This window comes from Cyprinodon tularosa, unplaced genomic scaffold (assembly GCF_016077235.1).
Source record: "Cyprinodon tularosa strain WSP-4 unplaced genomic scaffold, ASM1607723v1 ctg101, whole genome shotgun sequence".
NCBI classification, from domain to species: Eukaryota; Metazoa; Chordata; class Actinopteri; order Cyprinodontiformes; family Cyprinodontidae; genus Cyprinodon; species Cyprinodon tularosa.
Window position 1 is genome coordinate 759,726 of NW_024037794.1, and position 21,412 is coordinate 781,137.

The window sequence follows — 21,412 nt, forward strand, 5'->3', positions numbered from 1 at the left end:
ACCACAGCAAATCTTTTTTTTTTTGCCCATATTTCCTGCTGCTATCACACTAGAAAATATAATTATTTAATAAAAAATTATTACACCAAAAAAAATAACAAGGACTAACAGAGAATGAATAAAAATATTGATCCTATGGCTTCCGCTATGATTTTTTTCAATGACTTAGCCTCTTGTTGCAAGGAATCCATTACTAACGGAACAGTTGATCCCAAAGATTATCCTCGCAAACCTTTTCTCTTCTATCAAGAGAGTTTTTATGTGCCTTATCCATCTGCATGCAGTCACTCAATCTGTCTGTGACTCCTGCTGTCAAATATCATGGACCTTCTCTGAGGCTGGTAGAAGCAGCTGGTTGATGTTTCCAGTCTCTGTCCGCTTTTTGGAATGGTCATTTTATTCTGTCCCTCTTGCGTCCTGAAGCTCTCTGTCATCTCTTTAGTAAAGACATTTAACGTGGACGTGTCGTTCAGATTCTTGATGGATGATAGCAGCTTGCCATCATCCCCTGATGTCGGATAGTCCATGAATGGGAAAGGTGGGCTGAGAAGGATGAGGCTCTGAGGTCTCTGACGGTTTCTAAAGGACGGTCTTTGTAACAGCGCCCCTCGGTTGGGTCTGGGGCCATCTACAAACACTTCCAGACTAGGGGCATGTCGCCTGGTTATGACTGGCAGTTCTGTAGTTGGGGTCTTTGCAGCCTCAGCTGATTTTTGAACATTTAGATGTTTTTGGTGTTTTGGAGTTGGCTCTTTGTTCTCCAGCTCCTCCTTTAGGTCTGACATCACCAGAGGCATCATAGCAGTGCAAGTGTCTCCACATGTTTTTGAAAATCCGTTTTCTTGCTCCTTCACAGTAGTAGAATCGCTCTCTAGCCTTGTTGGAGGTATCTGGCTGTACTGAAGTTGTGGAGGGACGACAGGTACGGCTTTGACCTGGCATGTTTTTATCATATAGGGTGTGCGCACTGATGACACGCTGACTGGGGCAGAGTTTCGACGTAATGGTGCCTGTCGATCATTTAGAAACAGGTCCAACTCTGAGTGTCCTTTAGTCACAGTTCCAGATGAGGCCAGTAAGCTCTTCGAAATAGAAGAAAAATCAGACGAGTTCCGATTTTGCTGGTTTGAAATGTCTCTTATGCAGCGATGACCAAGGTCTAAGTTTAGGGAGTAGGGTCTGTGCCTGAAAGAGCCATGGTCTTCTCTTTTCTCAGACACTGTAGTTTCAAACGATATTTGCCTGCCAAACCTATGAGATGATGCTGTATTCTTTGGTTTTGTTGTGCTGCTCTTTGCAGTTTGAGGTTGGGTGGAGTTGCTGTTGTTCAAGCTTGTTCGTTTAGGCACTGATGGCAGATTGGTCCATTTCATTTCTGGGTTACTGCTGAAATTCTCAGGAAGTTTTCCCGAGGTTAAAGCCTCTGAACTCAGAGTTTCTCCCTTTGAAGTGAAGGGGGAAAGTTGGTTAAAAAGCTCCTCCACGTCGGGCGAGTGGAGAGGACTGGTAACCCATTGATTGGTGGAGCTAAGATCCTCCCAGGACTCCACCAAGTCCAGCTCCTCCAGGTTTCTCCCACATCCGTCTTCATCGTCAAGGTTGGCCAGCTCTGGTGTGTTTCGTCTCTCTTCTAAACACACCGAGAGTCTCTGACAGGCCTCCATCTCAGAAATGATAGATTTCTTTACTTCATCCTGTGATATTTTGGTGTCCTCTTCGTTCTCAGGTTTTCTGTTAGTACTGTCTGAGAAGCTGGTAACCTGTGGGGCATCCTCTAGTGTTAAAGGATTTCTTACACAATCTGATCTGGATTCCCTCCTAGGAACTTGGCATTCCTTGCTGTAAGCTGTATGTTTCTGTAAAGGCTGCAGCTTCTTGCTTGCATCCAATGCACCGGAAAGTTGGATGTCAAAGTTTTTGTGAACACAAAACAAGAGGTCCGATTCTGAAGGCTGCTTCCTTTTGGAGTCAGATCTGTTTGCACCCAAAGATGCATTCGATGGCTCCTTACACAGCAAAGATAAAGATGGAGAGCTGCGGCTTCGCTTTGATTTAACATCCATTGTTAACTTGGTGTTTGTTGAAGAAAAAACAGGTTTAAAAGTCTTGCGCAGCAGGTGGATTTCAGGCCCATCAATTGTCAGCTTTTGATGGAGGTCAAGTTTCCCAGGAGATGGTCCATCATCCTGAGAGATAAAAGCAGACATGAATTAACAACAACAAAAAAGATAGAAAATTCATCATTTGACTTTATTTAATGCAAGGACATGAATTTCAGCATAATTAATATAAAAAGAAATAACTTTACTCCAATGAAATAAAAAACACGTGATTAAACTGAACACTATTCATACAACTGTCAGATTTGAAGGAAACCTAAATGCAAACACCACTTCTGATTAAAAATCATATAGATTTGTGTCAAACTATTTTATTTTACTATACCACAAAGATCTGAACAAAAACAATTTCCATGTTTGTCTTGTGCATTACTTGTTTAATGTTTCACACTGTAAACACTATATGGGAAATGGTAGTAAGTACTAGCAAGGTTGATGGTCAAAGATGAAAACCAGAAACCAAGGATCATCAATGAGCGTCCTGGAAACTGTAGCAGCCAGTGGTACCATATTAAAGCATATAGTCCAAATTTATTACTGGATTTCATGGATGCAGACAAAAGAGGAGGCCACTTCTCTCAGCGTGGAGCACAAAAGCCCCCATAGTCTTTATTAAATCTCATCGTAGAATAAAGAATTGCTCATTTGTTTTATGGTTAAATTACACAAAAGTTTAATTGTTTTGCCTCAAGGATATTGCCTTTATTTGGCATGAAATCAGAAGCATTGAAATCAAAGAATCCCATCTCCTCAATAAAGCAAGGTGCTAGAAGCCCAATGACTTGGTGGCTTCGTGGACAATAGAACAGAGAGATTGATCGAACAAATGGCATCAAAAAATCCCCAAACTGCATCAAGACTCTCAACATCACAGGGCCCTCTTCAGAAACACTGAGTCTTTGGCAACACTTGATAATTAAATGGGTGCCATTTCATAGCAAAGCTGGTGCAGAAATAGTTAACAAACAAACAAAAAAAAAAAAAGGCCTAGACAAATTCTACCCATTTGATTCATTGAAACAGGGATAGAATCTTTAGAGAGAGAAGAGGATTCGGGTAATCGCAAGGAGGCCTTCCAACCAACATCAAAAACATTTGTCAGCAATTAAAAAAAGTAATTTGTTCCCTTGGAAGTTAATAAATATTTTTCTGATGATTACTGATGTGTATGAATCATTAAAAAAAAGCAATATCCATTTAATGTAGAAAAATAAAATGAAACAAAAAAATTTTTTTAAGAGAAAAGTTTTCATGTCCAGTAAGGAAATAACCAACTTGTTTAATGAGACATTCTTTAAATTATAATCTATCAGGGGTGGGAATGTTTGTGGTTAAATTCTCTATGATAATAGCAGTAAATGATATGACTGTAAAGCATTTACCAGTTGTGTATGTTTAATGAGATTGTGCAAGTCTTCCCCAGAAGATGGCAACGTATGCTTGTCTTCACTTTTTTGTGCATTGGGAGCTGCTTCCAGTTTAGAAGTGATCCTTTCTGCTTCAGTTTTTTGCAATCCTTCCTTAAATGACTCTGAAACAAAAATATGTTTCCCTCCATATCAAATAATGCACACACAGCTAAAGAAAGGCTATTTTAAAAAAAAGGCACAGAGAAGAAGATGTCCTCACCTTCTGGTGACATTTTGGAGGTCAGGGCATCTGTGGACTTCTTCTCTCTTCCTTCCTGCTTTTTCGCTTCCAGCAGAGGGAAAGTGTTGCTCTTTTTGAAGTGGCTGCTCTGCACTGAAGGCTCTCTGCTAGGTTTCAAAGTGGCTGCTTTCTCTTTGTTGAGTCCCCTGCACGGCGTGCTGTTAGAGCTGATCACGGCAGAAACTCGTAAGGGCACAGATACAGCAAAAGGCTCAGATATGTTGACGGCTCTGCGCTGGTGCCTCGGAGAAGACTCAAGTGGAAAGAAGCTGCCTGGAAACGACGGTCGGGAGGAGCCTGAATAAAGCATCCTTCTGTTTTTTGGAGAACTCGGCTTGTAGCTGTGCTCATCCCCTTTGAACACCTTGAGTTGTTCTGGCATTGTTTTCTGAGAAGATGAGGATGCGCCTGGCGAGTCTCTTTGGTTAAGGCCAGAGCTCCAGCTGGCCATGGCACCACCTTTCTTTGCTTTAATATCCCATTTTTGTTCTGGTTCAGTCAGTTCATTGAGCGAGTCAGATCCTAGTGTTCTGGATTTCACATCAGGAATAAAAATACTATTGCTTCCATCAGTTGAGGTATTGCTTCTTGCTCCATCATCATCTGTGCAATAAAAAAACAACATCATAAATATAGATGGAATCCCCACTGCAAAAAAAAAAAAAATACACTATATTGCCAAAAGTATTTGCTCACCCATCCAAATTATTGGAATCAGGTGTTCCAATCACTTCCATGGCCACAGGTGTATAAATTCAAGCACCTAGGCATGCAGACTGTTTTTACAAACATTTGTGAAAGAATGGGTCGCTCTCAGGAGCTCAGTGAATTCCAGCGTGGAACTGTGATAGGATGCCACCTGTGCAACAAATCCAGTCGTGAAATTTCCTCGCTCCTAAATATTCCACAGTCAACTGTCAGCTGTATTATAAGAAAATGGAAGTGTTTGGGAACGACAGCAACTCAGCCACGAAGTGGTAGGCCACGTAAACTGACGGAGCGGGGTCAGCGGATGCTGAAGCGCATAGTGCGAAGAGGTCGCCAACTTTCTGCAGAGTAAATCACTACAGACCTCCAAACTTCATGTGGCCTTCAGATTAGCTCAAGAACAGTGCGCAGAGAGCTTCATGGAATGGGTTTCCATGGTCGAGCAGCTGCATCCAAGCCATACATCACCAAGTGCAATGCAAAGCGTCGGATGCGGTGGTGTAAAGCACGCCGCCACTGGACTCTAGAGCAGTGGAGACGCGTTCTCTGGAGTGACGAATCGCGCTTCTCCATCTGGCAATCTGATGGACGGGTCTGGGTTTGGCGGTTGCCAGGAGAACGGTACTTGTCTGACTGCATTGTGCCAAGTGTAAAGTTTGGTGAAGGGGGGATTATGGTGTGGGGTTGTTTTTCAGGAGCTGGGCTTGGCCCCTTAGTTCCAAGGAAAGGAACTCTGAATGCTTCAGCATACCAAGACATTTTGGACAATTCCATGCTCCCAACTTTGTGGGAACAGTTTGGAGCTGGCCCCTTCCTCTTCCAACATGACTGTGCACCAGTGCACAAAGCAAGGTCCATAAAGACATGGATGACAGAGTCTGGTGTGGATGAACTTGACTGGCCTGCACAGAGTCCTGACCTCAACCCGATAGAACACCTTTGGGATGAATTAGAGCGGAGACTGAGAGCCAGGCCTTCTCGTCCAACATCAGTGTGCGACCTCACAAATGCGCTTCTGGAAGAATGGTCAAAAATTCCCATAAACACACTCCTAAACCTTGTGGACAGCCTTCCCAGAAGAGTTGAAGCTGTTCTAGCTGCAAAGGGTGGACCGACGTCATATTGAACCCTATGGATTAGGAACGGGATGTCACTTAAGCTCATATGTGAGTCAAGGCAGGTGAGCAAATACTTTTGGCAATATAGTGTAATTGCAAATTTATTTTTAAAGAGGCTGTGATAAAATCTTGATGTTTACATTTAGTGCTCATTCAAGCCTTTTTACTTTTTTAATTTGCACTTTTTTCGTGTTGCAACAACAAACCTCAATGTTTTTCTTTATGGAGACTATATCAGGGACCAACACAAAGTAACCCCATCGTAAAGATGAATGTAAACAAGATTCTATAACAAATAAGACCTAAAAAATTAGAAACCACATTTTATTGTTATTATTTTGGTTCACAGCTTTACAAAACTAACAGCTCTAAGTTGTTCTGATCAATAAGATTGACTTTCATCTTGTGTTATACATATTTATTCCAGTTAAAGTCTAGGATTTGCCTGTGCCAGTCAAACAGATTCCTCTTCTCTCAATGTCCCTGCAGCATCTGATGTGTTTTCTTCCAAGATTGTCCCATATTTAAGTCAATTATTTATTCCATTAATTTTGGTTTCCTGCCCTGAATGAAGAAAACACGCCCAGAGTATGATGCTGCCACCACCATTCACTTTGGGTGATTTTATGTTCTTCATGTATTTTCAAACATAGTGTTTTGCACATAGACTTTTGTTTAACAAGATTTATCCAGAGCCTTGTTAGGAGCCCTCCTATCAGCAGACTCTCACATCAGAGTTGTCAATCTTTCCAGTTTCTCTAGAGCAGGCATCCCCAAAGTCGGTCCTCGAGGGCCGCTGTCCTGCAGGTTTTAGAGGTTTCCTTGCTTTAGCACAGCTGATCATGATGATTGAAGTCAGGCAAAAGCCTGTTAATCAGCTTTCAAATAAAATCAGCTATGTTGGAGAGGGGAAATATATATATATATATATATATATATATATATATATATATATATATATATATATATATATATATATATATATATATATATATATATATATATATATATATATATATATATATATATATAAGCGCAAGACCACAAGATGAGAGGGATATTCAAAATCAATGTCATGACTTCCATTTTCTGATGTTATTTTTATTTACATTTTTTAAAGTATTATTTTTTATTACTTATTACTGGTAGCTGATTTCTATCTTTTTTTAGTGGGAGGGCATGTAAACTTTCAAGCACAACTGTTTATTAAAGTTTAAATTTGTAGCATGACAAACTCTTAAAAAAAAAGATTTAAGGAACGTTTTTGCAAAATACTGTTGTGATATAGAGATACACGACTTAAGTTCACCTGCTGATGAGGAGCACAAGGACTCCATGCTTCTGGAAGGACGCAGAGCTGCCTTGTCTGTAAAAAAAAAAAAAGGTCAGTAGTTTTATTAATAAATCCTTAAGACAACACTCAACATTTATATTTTAATGTTTCTGGCCATGAATTCTTATTAACCTCTTAGTTCTCTGGAACAACATAAGAAATGTAGTTTAGTCTCATCTTTATATATAAAGTAAAGTAAAGGTTTATGAGTTTTAATATATTTTTTTTTATTCTGGTTTCCAGCTCAAAGGGAAGTTCACTCATGCAGGAAGCTTTGCTGCCATCATTCTCATTCAAAACAATCAGACATTTTTCGGCCCGTTGTTCTCCCAAAGCGCCAATACTGGTACTTTGACTGCCTTTACTAATATGCCATTTTATTAACCGCTGGAATTTAAAGTTGGAAAAAGGGAGTGACATAAAACCAAACCGTGTTCTAATTCCATATTCAGAAACAAGTTTGTTCATCTATAAACGCTGGAACGAGGTTCTCCTATATGCAATAGCTAAAAGCAATGTATTTCAAAGATGCTTGTATTTTCAAACCCTACAGCAAAATGTTTACAAAATAAAGTATTAATAATGTGCATGTAGAAATTCAATGAAATACAGTTAATCGAGTTAGAAATAAAATATTCGGGCTATTTTATCATGGAAATTACTTAATTTGTATGCAAGGTGGACATTTAGGACTTTGAGGTCTGGTTTAACCAGAAACTTTTAACCTCACAGATGTCAAACTATAGAGAAAGTATTTGTTAACATTGTATCTCAGACTTGAAACGTTAATCTTTTAAAATATATTTTATTTGTTAATAATTACATATTATTGAACTCATCTCAGGAAAAATCAGGAAAAATGGATAAGAATATCTTGGAGAGAGAGCAGAGGTTCTCAAAGTGGGGGACATGAGACACCAGGTGGAGGGTCGCAAGATGGTTTGGTTCCCTTGAGGGCCAAAAGATATAATGAAATGTATACATGTGAATGTCGCATGAAAAACGGAGATTCTATAATGCACTTGTCGGATACATAATTTTAATATTAAATATAAATTTAAATTATACACCTCTTTTAGAGATTAAGGCATGTTGTGATATAATTTTAACCTGCATATCAACATCATGAAACTCCTTTTTTTATATAATGAGGAAGTCTTTGTCTTATAATACATGAGAACCTCTGTGCGAAATGGTTTATATCCTTTTGCAACATTTATCACAGTCTGATGCCTGGGAAACATTGTTTTCCATTTTGTCTAATTTGTTTTTTTGTCACTGCTATGTTATTTTCTGAGTATGCATTATCATTTAAAGTCTGTTAGGGAATTTAATATTAAAACAGTTTTTTTTTTTTCATGTTGGCAGTAGCTTTCGTTGGAATAGAGCAAAGCCTGACCTGACGTCCCTTGGGCTCTGATGAACACGCTGCCATTGCGACTGAGTTTTCCCTTTGAGTCTACAGATCTTCCAAGGTTAAAGATGGACTTCCATTTCCTTGATTTTCTCCTCCTAATGGGAAAAATGGGAAATTAAAAGTTAAATTTCTTTCTATTTTTTTTACAGTTTTCTCTCATCCTGTAAGATATCTATCTTTGACCTAAAATCCTGAACCGAGAACTCACTTGCTATCTGATATTTCTATCACAGTGTGATAAAGCGATGCAGTGCTGGTATCAGGTAGGCTGTTCTCTCGCTGACGTTCTTTGTGCACCGGATGGTTTGGACTTAGGGAGCGGGCCTGGGCTTCTTCCAAGCTCATCAGTTTCATGGGCCCACTCCCACCACTGATTGGGAGTGTAGCATATTTCTCCGCACACATCAACCCTGGTCCTACAAAGGCATATTCTGTTAGTATGTCATATAAAAGTAAAAGTCCCAAACTAGTTTAGTCTCAATACACCTGTGTATTAATACTTGTGGATTTTATACCTTCTTTGGGTTTTACTTCTTCAGAATCCCCGCTGAAGATTTGCTCTGTGTGGTTTAAAATAAACTCTATCACTGATTGCTGTATCCGCACCTCCTGGAAGGCCATGTCTCCATTACCAGATGAAGTCTCAATGTCCTTAGATCTAAGAACAAAGGTGTTCAAGTTTGAGAACATGCCGTTGGTTATAAATTCTTCTCAATGGAATTCAGAAGTACTTCAGTTTGAAATTTGGAGAAGTGAAGGAAAACAACTACAGTGCTGCAAAAAAGTATTTCCCAAATAATAGATTTCCTCTGCATGAACCTGTTAACACATTAAGATGTCTAACAGATAAAGGCAGCTTGAATAGATATCAAATGCAGCTTTAACCCTTTGAAGCCTGATCCAAGAATAAAACAAAACAGAAAATTACTTTTTTTTGGTTTGAATTCCTTATTTGGCCTTTTAACAAAATATGTAAAAAGAAAAAACAGAAATACATTTTTGATATTAATAATTTGTTACTATGCGATAAGTCAAGATTATTTTTTGTGTAGTCTTCTGCCCTCTGTTATCAGGTATATCTGATTGTGTACAATAGGATTTTGAGCAAAGTTTTTACCATTAAATTATGCAAAAGGTGTCAGACGCAAAACATTTCAGAAACCGCATGTATCAAATATGATACACATTTGGCATTACAGGGTTAAAATAGTGATTTTATTCTTTATGGTAAAGCATTATTAAACAACCCTAACTGTTCTTTGTGAAATTATTTTAATTAAGCTATTTTCACTTAAGATTTCTGGTAAAGAACCATTAATTATTGCATTAATTAAGTCAAGTCATCAAGGTTTGATGCAGCGAAGCAGACCAAACCCATCAAAGTCCCACCACCATTTTTGACTGTTGGTACATTGTTCATCAGAAGAAATTAGACCTTCCAAAAAGCACCCATCTTGTCCAAACAGTCCATAAACACTTTTGTCAAGTCCTGGGAATTATGAAGAAATTTGTGGCTAATGTCAAACAAAACTTTTTGGTTTTTACTGTTGATTAAGGGTTTTTAACTCTGTACTGATGTAATGTATTGGATGTGCAGAGTCCCTTTCTTAATGCTGAATCACCAACACTGACCCTAACTGGGGGGAATGAGGCCTACAGAGCTTTAGATGTTGTTTTGAACTTTTCTGTGTTCCATGTTTTATCCAGCTGCCTCAGAATAACCTTTGGTCCCCCGTAAATCTCAAGTCCAGATGTTGTTATCGCACCCAGCTGTGATTCTTTAAAAATAAAGTCGGTAGTGCAAGACAACAGATGTCAGTTGGCATTATGTAAAAGCTCTGTTTTAGGTCTCTCCATGCCTCTCTTTTGTAAGAATAATGCCAGAAACACCCAATATTACAATGATTCTGATACTGTAACATATACATCAAATCTGGTTTATATTTCCCTCTTTATTGCCTTTCTTCACATTGAGATGAAAAAAACATTACATTAATCTGGTCTCAAAGTCTTTTGTAAAAGGGACCTTAGGTTCTTATGTTTGATTTTCTTTGATTCTGTGCATGATATGTTGCTTTTATAGATTTCTGACCTACCAAATGTTTGCTAACAGGTCCTGTTTATATCATTTTTATTATTATTTTACAGGTCTGGCGGTAATCAGGTCCAGGTGTTGCTGTTATTGCTGGGTATTACTTTTGGCATAGGACCAGGTGGGTTTGGATACCTTTGTCTCTTGATAAATGAAATCATTTAAAAAGTGCATTTTAAGATTTTCTCTGGTCTTTTTTGTTTTATTTATACATTTCTTTACTGATAAGACACATTTAAGAGTGTTGGGAGCTGGAGTAGTACCATCTTTCTCCAGCAGAGTCCGCCGTGGATCCTCCTGAGCAGAGCCTCCTGCACAGCTGCTGCTCATTACCATCATCAGAGGATCCACTATATAAGCTGTCTTCAGACCTTGCCTCAATGTCGCAGTGTTGTTCCAGTTGGTCAGCGCTAAAGCCTTGCTCCTTGTGAATCTCCATGACTTTGAATCCAGATTGGATTCTAACTTCTCTCTCTGTGTTCCCAGGAAACCCGAGTCTTCTCCGTGAAAGCTCTAGGAGAGCTAACCTGCCGAGCCGACCCTCTGAGCCAAACCCTGAAGACTTTCTGAGAACCCCCAAGCAGCTCAGGACTAGAGCTGGAAAAACCAAACCAAGGTCTGTACGAGCTAGACGTGAGACGCTGAAGCCGCTACGGACTCTGCTGATAAACTCTTCTCCAGAACCAACAGAAACTCCCCCAAGGAGAATAACTCAAGAACCCTCAAGGTACTATCTGAGCTCACTTGAAAACCAAACCCTGCCAGCAGTACATAACAGCTCTGTCTCTCACGCAGACTCCAGTGAAACCAGTTTCCCCGGCCTGAACCCGAACCTGTCATAATCTCAGTGCTTGTCAAATAAACTCTGTTTAAACCTTTACTCCTGTTTCCGCCTCAGTGGTGTTCTGCATAATTGGGTCCCCCTTGAGAGCCCATCATGACAAAGAGTAAGAAAACCAACAAAAATAACCAAACATAAAAAAAACTTGGAAGGGTTAAATATTTTGTACAGCACTGTGTGACTGAAATCTTTTCAGTGCGTGAGCTGGGTTAAAACTCACCTTAACAGATTTGGAGCCCATACCAAAGCCAGATTACGTGTGTGCATATTTGTCTGGGCACTGAACGCAGCAAGGCGGGCCAAGTGCTTGGAAAGGTACTCCAGAGTCCTGAGGATGGTTGATAAAAAGCCTTTTATCAAAAGTTAAACAGCAATAAAGTCAGTTAAAGTAAACTAGACCGTTGTTTCTAGAGCTAAAAGCAAAGGACATCTGGTTTACCTGAAGTGAGCAGTGGGAAGTTCTTGGATAACTGTCTGAATGTGTAAAATTCTGTCTTGATCTCTGTGCAATGAGACAGCCTCCTACATGGAAAACAAAGATTTGCACAATGACGGCATTATTTAACTCCTTATTTAGGTCCTATTTGTTTTATCTTTGCAAAGATGAGAACAGGACAGTCGCAACACACAGCTCAATGTTGCCCTGTTCTGATCTAGACAAAGTTTCTCTCTATAATTTAAAGCCTGCAAGAAGCCATGAAGGTCTCAACATACAGTTAATCCAAATAAGTTACAAACAGTTGAAGAAATAGTAAAATGTTGAGTGAACACCTTCAATGAAATAGTAAAATGTTGAATAAACCTTGGGAAAGAGTCTGGCCTGTTATGGAAACTATTATGTTCTGTTCCAATATAGTGCCAATAAAAAACAGATATCATCTCAATAAAAATAATAAAAATTGTATTAATTATGAAATTAAATTCTTTGTTGTGTAACCTTTATAGTTTTTTATTTTTATTTTAACGAGTTGATGTAGATGTTAATAACTGGGAGAAGGATGGGTCTCCTGTAGCTGTTGGTCTTACTGTTGGACTGAGGACACTGCTGTTGTTGACTGCTGTCTGAAAAGATTTTTGAGGTGCTCTTCATTTTATCTAGAATATATGTATGCAGCTAAACCATTAAGACTGATTTTTTTGTAGGCTTGACTGAAGTAGGAAAGGCAAGTTTATTTATAGCATATAAAACATTTTAGCAGAAAGACAATTAAAATTGTTATAGATGACAAAAAATAAGAAAACAGAGAAAAATTAACATTGCAATAGCATAAAGTTAATTAAAACAAAAATAATTAAAGCGATTAAATAATTTATAAACATTTATAATAGCTTGATTAACAATACAAAGAAAAGGTTGTTCCACAAACTTAAGCTAGCTGTGTTTAGATAGCACCGTCAAAGGCCAGTCCAAACCATTACATCTTACATCTTTATTTGAAGCACCTTAGAGTCTCTGCACTTCTACACTTTTCTGGGAGTTTGTTCCAGATTAGTTAATCCTAAGAACTATTAGCTGCTTTTCTGTGTTTCGTTCTGGGTATGCAGTCTTGACTTGTTTCACAAGCCCTGACATGTTTGGAAGAGTGAAACACTGCCAATAAATCAGTTGTAATATTTTGATGCTAAGCCATTCGGTGATTTATAGACTAAGAGAATTATCTGATAGGGGCTGCCAGAGGAAGGACTTCAGAATTGGACTGATGTGTTCCACTTTCTTAGTTTTAGTGAGGATGCAGGTGGCAGCATTCCGGATCAGCTGCAGCTGTCTGATCCATTTTTAAGGCAAATGTAGAGAAAACATTACTGTAATCAATTATAGTAACGATTTACGCATTAACTAGTTTTTCAAGGCCCTTCTGAGACATTATTCCCTAACCCTAGGTGATAGAAGGACCACTTTGTCCCTGTCTAGTGGAGGTATAGTGAAGGATTTGCGTGAATTTATAAAATTGACCTGCCCTATGAGCCTTTAAAAAACAATGGACATGTACAACCCTTTACCCGTGCGAGAGCATGCATAAGCCCATTTCTCCTCGTTAACGCTCTGTTTAAAAGTTGCTGTTTGCATCGCTCATGCAAGCTTACTTTCCAAAAGAAGATTTGGAATTTTTACACTATGTCAGACTCATCACCGGTAAGTGAAAACGGCCTTAAGTAAACATATCACCAAAATGATTGACAATTAGGAGGATCACTTATTTTGATGCTCAACCCGGAAATAAAACATCCTCCACTATACCTTTAAGGAGCCTGGTAAGTTCAGGTCTGAGTCCATCACTACACCTAGATTTTTAGCCTTATTGCTGGTTTTTATCTGTATTAACTGAGCTGAACTAAGGTCTAATAATATCAGCACTGTGGTACTTCCAGAGTTTGCATTTACAGTATAGGGATGTGATTGAACACCTTCAAAAGCACAGCCTCTGTACTGAGTTGAACACCAAGACCTGACAGCAAAACAGTTGTTCAAATGGTTTGTCATTGCTTTTTCAATAATTTTGCTCATGAAGGGGAGGTTGGAGATAATACTTATTATGGAATAATACATTGAATATAAATTTCCTAAAAAAAAAAATCTCCAAGCATAATTTTATTGAGAAGACGGATGGCTGAAGATGTTCACAGAAAATTACCCGTTAATTTCTTCAGATGGTTAAGAAATTGTCAGGTCTCATCAAATGAATGAAACAAGTGTGACTTAGAGTGCCCTTTTTCGGATTAAATTTGGACAGAATTACAAGCTCAATAAGTTTAAGATATTTTGTTATCAGCCAGTTTTTTGTTAGTATATCTGGAGGGTACAAAATATTTTCAAGGTGCACGAGAATGCTGGAGTTAAAAGCACAGGCAGACAGAGACGTATGAAAGCCAAGGTATGCAAATAACCCCATCAAAGCACTCAGACTGCTCCACAGAAAGAAACTCGTACACGTTGGTATTTTTACCCCATTTTCCTTCTAAAAAGCCAAAAAACTTTCTTTACAGCCAACTATAGAAATGATAAAACCCTTTCTAAACAGGGATATCAGTTAAACCTTTGGTATATTTTTGAATTTGGCAGTATTTTAATATTTTGGTGTGCAGCCAAAGCAAATGAAATCAATAGAATTTGCTTCTGATTCAGACTCAGATCTAGTATGTTATCTCTAGAGGTAATACATTTCTAAAAAACCAACACAAATGAAATTAAAATAAATAGAAAAGCATGCTATGGAGTTTTATTGAACCTGCCTGAATTTATACTTTGCAAAACTAACATTTGTTGAACTTTTTTGTATCAGGTCCGATTTGTACATCTAGAGAAGGAAATGTATGCCAATGCTCTTTTGCAAAATTGCTTGGGTTCACCCCAATTGATTGAAAATAGTCAGTAAATAACTATTTCTAAGTATTACTTTGCACCTATTTTTACCTTTTCTGCTTTCACGATGAAAAGATTTGTGTAGTGCAGGACTAGAATTTTCTGTTTACAGTGTTTTTGATTTGAGTTGTGGGTCTCTGCACCTCCTGCAGAGTTAGCACCCACCTCTTGTATACTTTCCTAATTGCAGCACTCCTTGCCTTTCTTGTTGCCGCTTAATGAAATGTGAAAAAACACAAAGGGTATTCAATTCAAAGAAATCTAAGAAGATAGAAGAGGTTAATGCAGACTAAATATAGCCTACAAATTGTTTAATATGAATAATTTGAATTAAACTTTAATTTAGGCTAATTTAAACATAAAAAACTAGGGATCATGTATTTTCACATGTCTGTTTTTTTCCATCCTTTCAGGAAGAAATCTATACTAATCCCAAGCTATAGCCTCTCATTCAGACAAGATTTGTACATTCTACAGATGAAACTAAACATACTCACAGTGAATTTGCTGTAGAGCTCGTATGTCAGCAGGGGATTGGGCAGCTCCCTGAAGTAGAGCTTACATAAGGAACCCACACAGTGGATGTCCTGGAGGTATACTTCCTTGGTAAGGTCAGGGCACGCCTCGGAGCAGAATTCCTGCCTACACACAAACATCCACACACAGACACACACTCAGTAAGCTGAATGACTGGACTGTCTACCAGCCCAGCTCACTCCTGCTCATCTCTGAGGCTCCTCAGACTGAGGTGCAGCTGTTGGGTCAATACAGTTGAAAATGGGGCAAGAAATATATAAAAGAAAAGATACACTATTTTTTTTAGATGATGCATATTTTTTTTCTTATTAACAAAATGCAGCCAGAGCCTGTGGTTTCAGCTGTTTAACAAAAGATAGTACGTTTTCTATGACTAACAGGGATGAGAAGAAAAGAGGTCATGCATAAATGCTGTTGATCATCAAACAAAATATCATCCAGCCAAAAGGAAACAGACAAACCAAAAGTAAGAAAATTGCATTTTTTTTTTTTTTTTTTACAATTAAAAGCTCCACTGAGTCCACTATCATTTGGGATTATCCTCTATCGCTCGAAATGTTTGATTTCTTCAGATAAAGTATTTTGCCTGACGCATCAAAAAAGATCCACACTATACCACTACTGGTTATCCACTTTTTTACTTAAACACAGGGTAATTTTCTCACCAGATGTAAAAATCTTTAGGAAAAGGATGTTACTGTAAGAGGAGGAAATCCATCTTATTGGTTTTGATCAATTATGGCTTTGGCCTGGGAGCTCCATGTATTCCCAGTCTCTATCTTACTGATTTATGACCTTAAATGTGGTACCCAATATGAGTCTCCTTTGAGATCTTTTGGTCTAAGGGCATCCCCAAAACCTTAGAAATTATATAAATATATTTTTTTACCTTTTTTAATTTTAAAACACCTGTGATTTTGTTTCTCATCTTTCCTGGAATTTGTCTAGATAGAGAATTTTACCTTCTTCATGTTGTCAAACAGGTTCTTGATAAAGGATTTCTTATATGGTAAAAATTTTTTAAAAAAAAGCTGGTTAATTCCTGTTAAATCATTTTTTTAACTATGGGAGTGAATGTTTTTTTGTTTTATAAAGGACTGGGCTTGTTTTTTAATTTCTTTTTTACACACAAAAAATTATTACTATTTGAAAACTGCATTTTGTTGTTATATAAGTAAATTTTCTTTCAGATTAAATATAGAAATATATCAAAACAGCAGAAAAAATTAAAGTAGGTAAAAAACTGTTTATTATAGTCAGCTTAAAGAAAATAATCCTTGTGGTACCTGAGACGCTGGATGTTTGAGGTGACCCCTGAAAGCCTGTAGATCCCATCCACAATCCCATGCTTCTCAATAAACTCTGCACACTTCTGGAGGACCTGTGGAACTTCAGGAAGGAAATCACACGGTATTAAGGATCTGATTGCATCTAGTATTCCTCAATTATGAAAACTATTTACGCTACACATATGCCGTAAAAATAAACAGCTTTAAAAGTCACACATTAACTGTAACAATGCAGAGGGCTGAGTCCAAGGTATTGTGGTTTGTTTCACCACATGCCTGTTCTCTGCTCCTCAGGGTCGGTGGCTGTAGGTGGATTCAGGCAGGAAGTTAAAAATGGTTTGTTTGTTTCAGAGGAAAGTTGACACACCCAGTCCTTGTGGCTGGTATTACTTACGACATTTCCTCTAATAGAAATAAGCCTTTGTAATGTCACCACTGACCTACACACTGCTTTCCTAACAACAGCCCATCTTCTCGGTAAACAACTTTGCAGAAGCCTGTAACAGCTTTAGCTGTGCTTTTTTAAAGTGTCTAATAAATCACATGTCTGATTCAATCTGACCAAAACTTTACTTTTACTAATAGTGGTACTAATAAGCGACTTGAGCTCATTCTGTTAATTTGGACCACGTTTTTTTTTTTTTTTTGTGTAGAAAAGCAGCATTAAGCTTGAAGATAATGTAAATGTAAAACATTTACTTAATGTAAAACAAGAAAGTTCTTATACGATACTGAAAGTGCAAACAAGAAGCTGAAAGCTTGGATTTAAATCCTTGTTATTTGGTAATTAAGTGCAGCATTTAATCAGAAGTCCCGCGATAGTGCTTTTTAAAAGAGTTCTTACTTTTTAATACAAATGTTATGACCAAAAATAAAATGTAAAATTCATCTAAATTAGAAAATAGAAAGCATATTTTGTTTAATGCAACCTTTAGGTTCTTGGAAACATAATTCCATTGGTCCGTTTGTCATATTTGTAATTTCTGTTTCTTTTTCATTTTTTCTGGTATTACATTTGCTCATATCGAAAAAAGAATTTCCAGCGCCCTTCCTCCACAAAAATGAACGGCCAAATATTTCTAGCTACAGTAAATTTCTCACAGCTTACCGCAGCAGGCAACAGATATTTAAATTCTCATCTCCCTGGCCTAAGTAATTGGATTCCTAATTGCCTGTCTGTGGTCATATTCTGAAAGACGAGCAACCTCCGGGTTGTCATTTAGCTCGTCTCCGTTTATACACTGAGAGGACATTTCTCATACACAGGCAACAAATATAGCTGGAGTTTAGATGGATTTCTGAACATACAGCAGTACATGTGATCATTTGTGGAAAGCTTTTAAACCTGAAAACGATTCTGCCTTTGAAATCAGTAAAAAAAATGATTGTTAACAGAATTTGTGGCTGTTTCTTTACAAAAAACATATATCTTAATACACCATATCTTTCTGTCACACTAAGGGACATTTCAGGTAGCCTACCAGAAAATTCATATTGTGATGTCATTTTTTGGAAAGACGTTGTGTGAATATTCCTTGTTTTATTTTTAAAATACATATGGATTAAAAAAAAAACACACACACACAATTACCTGATAACTGTAATTAAATAGAGTTCAATAACCAAATTTTGATTACAGTCCTGTCAACCTTGTTAAAAAATATGTCATCGAATTCATTTTTCCTACATATGTAGAAATCATATCTTGTTTCCAAACTTTTGACCTGTTGTGTTCTTTGCAACATAGAAAGAAAGAAAGAAAGAAAGAAAGAAAGAAAGAAAGAAAGAAAGAAAGAAAGAAAGAAAGAAAGAAAGAAAGCAATTAAACAAGTAAGTACGTAAGTAAGTAAGTAAATAAGTTAGTAAGTTAGTAAGTAAGTTAGTAAGTTAGTAAGTAAGTAAGCAGGTAAAAAAGTAAGAAAGAAAGAAAGAAAGAAAATGTCCCTTTTTCTGTTAGCTGGCTCCTTTGCTCATTTCCACAGCCCACCAACAGCTTAAAAGGGCAATATGTCTACTGCTTCCATGACACAGGGCTATAACCCGCACCTCTTCCCTCACTTCCTGCTCTCAAAATCCCGCCTCACAATAAGCCCATCAAACAGGTCTGTCTTAAACATATCTCAACAGCCTCAGATTATGTGATCCTAAAATATTATGGCAATACAAAATGACATAAAGGCTGTGGAAACATGAAGTCAGAAACTGAAGAAAAAAAAAACAGAAAACGAGAATGCTTTTCTATTAATTTTAACACATTTCTGTGTTACTACCTATTTAATTTTCATTATATCCTCAGTCATGTAGAAGCAGGAGTGTTATTCAATCTTTTATGATAAAATTAAAATCCTAAAAAGAGTTGTACTCAACAGGAAATTTACACAAAAAACTCTAAGAGCCCCACCCAAGGTTCATTAAATGCAGCCAATGGGTGAATGAATGTTCATGATGAATAGAAAACACATGTATTCTGCTAAAGGTCTTTTAACTTCAAATGTTTTCTTACACACGAAAATATAAAAGTTCTGTCTTATTTTAAACAGCATATGCATACAATAGTTTTTAATATGTAAAGTGGTTTAAATAGACTAATAATACCCTCTATGTTAAATCCCCCCTCTGTGTCTGAGTAAAGCAGCCAGCAGAGGACATTTTGTCTCATTTAGTAGGTGCCAACTGTAAAAGATGACTGAATTTTAAATGAAGGGTTACCATCTTGTCCTGAACCCTGGAGATGTTCTGTCAGGTCACAGCCGAAGACATTCTCACTTCCTTTCTTTTTGGTCTTCTGCTTGTTTCCTTTATTCTTCATGTGGGCTCCAGTTAGTAGTCCAGACGATTAAAATAAAAAGTTCCCTGAAAGCACCAAGTTTGATCCATATGACCTTTAGAAAAGCAGCTGAGATGGCAAGTCAAAAGGCAGCCGCTCAAAAATCCCAGCACAAAGCTCCCAAATGCCTGCATCCGCTCGCACCCTGACAGACCACACGGTTGGTGGCTGAGAGCAGCCCTGACGTCACTTTTCAAACTTCAGCTCCTTTTTTACATTTCAAGATCCTCAGGAGATGAGCTGATAAAATATATGATGGTTTTGTTCCTCTGCTGGGGAAAAAAAAATTCTTAGCTGAATTAAGTGGACTGATTTTCAGAAACAGCATTAGAATGGGCCGGTTTCCTGTTGTTTTTGCACCCCCGGTCTCTCTCTCTCTCTCTCTCTCTCTCTGTTCTTTTTATCTCCTCCTCTTTTCCTTCATTCCACAGTCTCCTCTTCTCACTGGCTTGTTCTGTAGCTGAGGCACACATGCATTAGAGACAGAAACTCCCATCCCTATAGTTAGTTATGTTTTGCAAAGGTTTTTTTTTATTCTCTGGATTCAGGGATAGCCTGGTGGCAGTGATGTGGCAGGGGTTTTTCAAGCCTTCAGACTATGTAAGAGGGAGGGAGGAGAAGTTATGGGAGGAAGAGGAGAACAGCTGACATCTGTTTCACTCCCAGTTTAGGAATTACTGACTCTATGATACTGTTTTTTTCCCCCCACCAACTATTCTCCCAAAGTTGAAGCGAACGGGGAAACGTCTCCCTGCCTTTCCTGAATGCTACTAATGTATACACAGTTTCCTGTGCAAAGAGCCCGGGCTCAAAAACAAAAACAGACGGACTCTGGAGGAAGAGGAAAGTGGGAGGTGACTTAAGTTAGGGCCTGAAGGGCACAGATGGGAAATGGAGGGGGGGCACTTAGATGAACAACACGTGGTTCTCATTACTAACTGCCTTGTGTTTTATTGTTTTCTTTTTTAATTAGAATGCAGCTTTAATAGACAAAGCGGAATCTAACTGGTAAATGTGTTGAAGTTAAAAGCAGGGTTTCCTTCACAGCTGCCCTCCTTGTCTGCAGTGAATCTATTTCAGTTACGTCCTTGCATTGGAATGCCAAGCCTGATAAATATGGTGTAGTACTCCAGTATACTCCATACATACATTACCTTCTGACTCCTACAACAGGAGAAGATTAAAACCCAAAGTGAAATCCTTAAATTTGATAACTTTGCAGCCAAGAATAACTGAACTGTCTGTGACTACCCACCCTACCCAACTGGAACAGAACAAAATGTGGCGATAAAATATTCAACTGATGGAATGTCAAAAACGTGTTAAGAGTTTGTTAGAATGGATACATTTTTGATAAGAGGTTGAACATCTTCATTTAATCTAAAAATGTTGAATCTTCTTCTTTGAAGAACAGCAGTTTCCCATTCTGTTTGTCAATCTTCCTCATCATCTAAGCTCCTTGTTTTAGCCACCAATTCATGGATTCTTTAGCTGTAGGCCATCCTAGTAATGTACAACTTTTTCTGAAATCAAAATTTATCAACTGATTTGGTACATAAATGGTTAATGATGATCCCAGTCATTCGGGATATGGTGATTCCAAGTGACTAAATAAAAGGCACTTGAACTGCTGCCTCTTTTTTTTTTATTATTCATGTTTCTTTCACAATCTAATCTATTTAGAATGATTCTGGTCTAATTTTCTGATAGAAACATTCTTCTTTGCTGAATGAAATAGTTTCCAATCTAAATCCTAAATGTAGAAATAATCGGTGGCCTATCTAAAATATCTGACTCAAAAGGATATTCACGCTTGAAAGTGTATGATGTCCAGTGCAGCAAAGAGTTCATATGTAGGTATTGAATAAAAACATCACACGTGCAAAACAACAAGTTTCTCAAACCAAGACTCAGTGGTTGATCAAGAATGGGAAACTCTTTAGGATTTTAATTGTTTTTAGAAAGGTGTCTTTTTTTTTTTTTTTTGAAAGGATGATGAAAAAGCCGTCTATGTTACACATAAAAAAAAGGTTGAGATTATGATGATTTTAGGTTTAATAGTTTCAAAATCTTAAAGACTTAGAAGGCTATAAATCCCAACTCATGATGATAATAGAAG

At 37.7% G+C, this 21,412-nt stretch overlaps 1 protein-coding gene across 1 annotated transcript; it reads right to left on the bottom strand.

The window, feature by feature from the left end:
- Positions 1-13: 13 nt before the first annotated feature.
- arhgap31 (Rho GTPase activating protein 31) lies at positions 14-19,815 on the bottom strand. The gene is made up of 12 exons (XM_038277533.1): positions 19,176-19,815; positions 16,464-16,566; positions 15,138-15,282; positions 11,719-11,801; positions 11,500-11,607; positions 8,862-9,004; positions 8,555-8,762; positions 8,329-8,441; positions 6,906-6,962; positions 3,750-4,373; positions 3,503-3,651; positions 14-2,186 (listed from the first exon to the last, which is right to left on the bottom strand). The coding sequence occupies exons 1-12, from the start codon at positions 19,273-19,275 to the stop codon at positions 285-287; spliced, it is 3,735 nt and encodes a 1,244-aa protein (XP_038133461.1). The 5' UTR covers positions 19,276-19,815; the 3' UTR covers positions 14-284.
- Between the last annotated feature and the right edge of the window lie 1,597 nt (positions 19,816-21,412).

Excerpts from the sequence above, each read along its gene's own strand:
- arhgap31 (XM_038277533.1), bottom strand. The coding sequence starts at position 19,275 with ATGAAGAATAAAGGAAACAAGCAGAAGACCAAAAAGAAAGGAAGTGAG. Across the intron at positions 16,567-19,175 it reads CCAGGGTTCAGGACAAGATG|TTCCACAGGTCCTCCAGAAG; the intron begins GTAACCCTTCAT and ends TCCTTCCTGAAG. Across the intron at positions 4,374-6,905 it reads CTTGTGCTCCTCATCAGCAG|ATGATGATGGAGCAAGAAGC; the intron begins GTGAACTTAAGT and ends TTTATTGCACAG.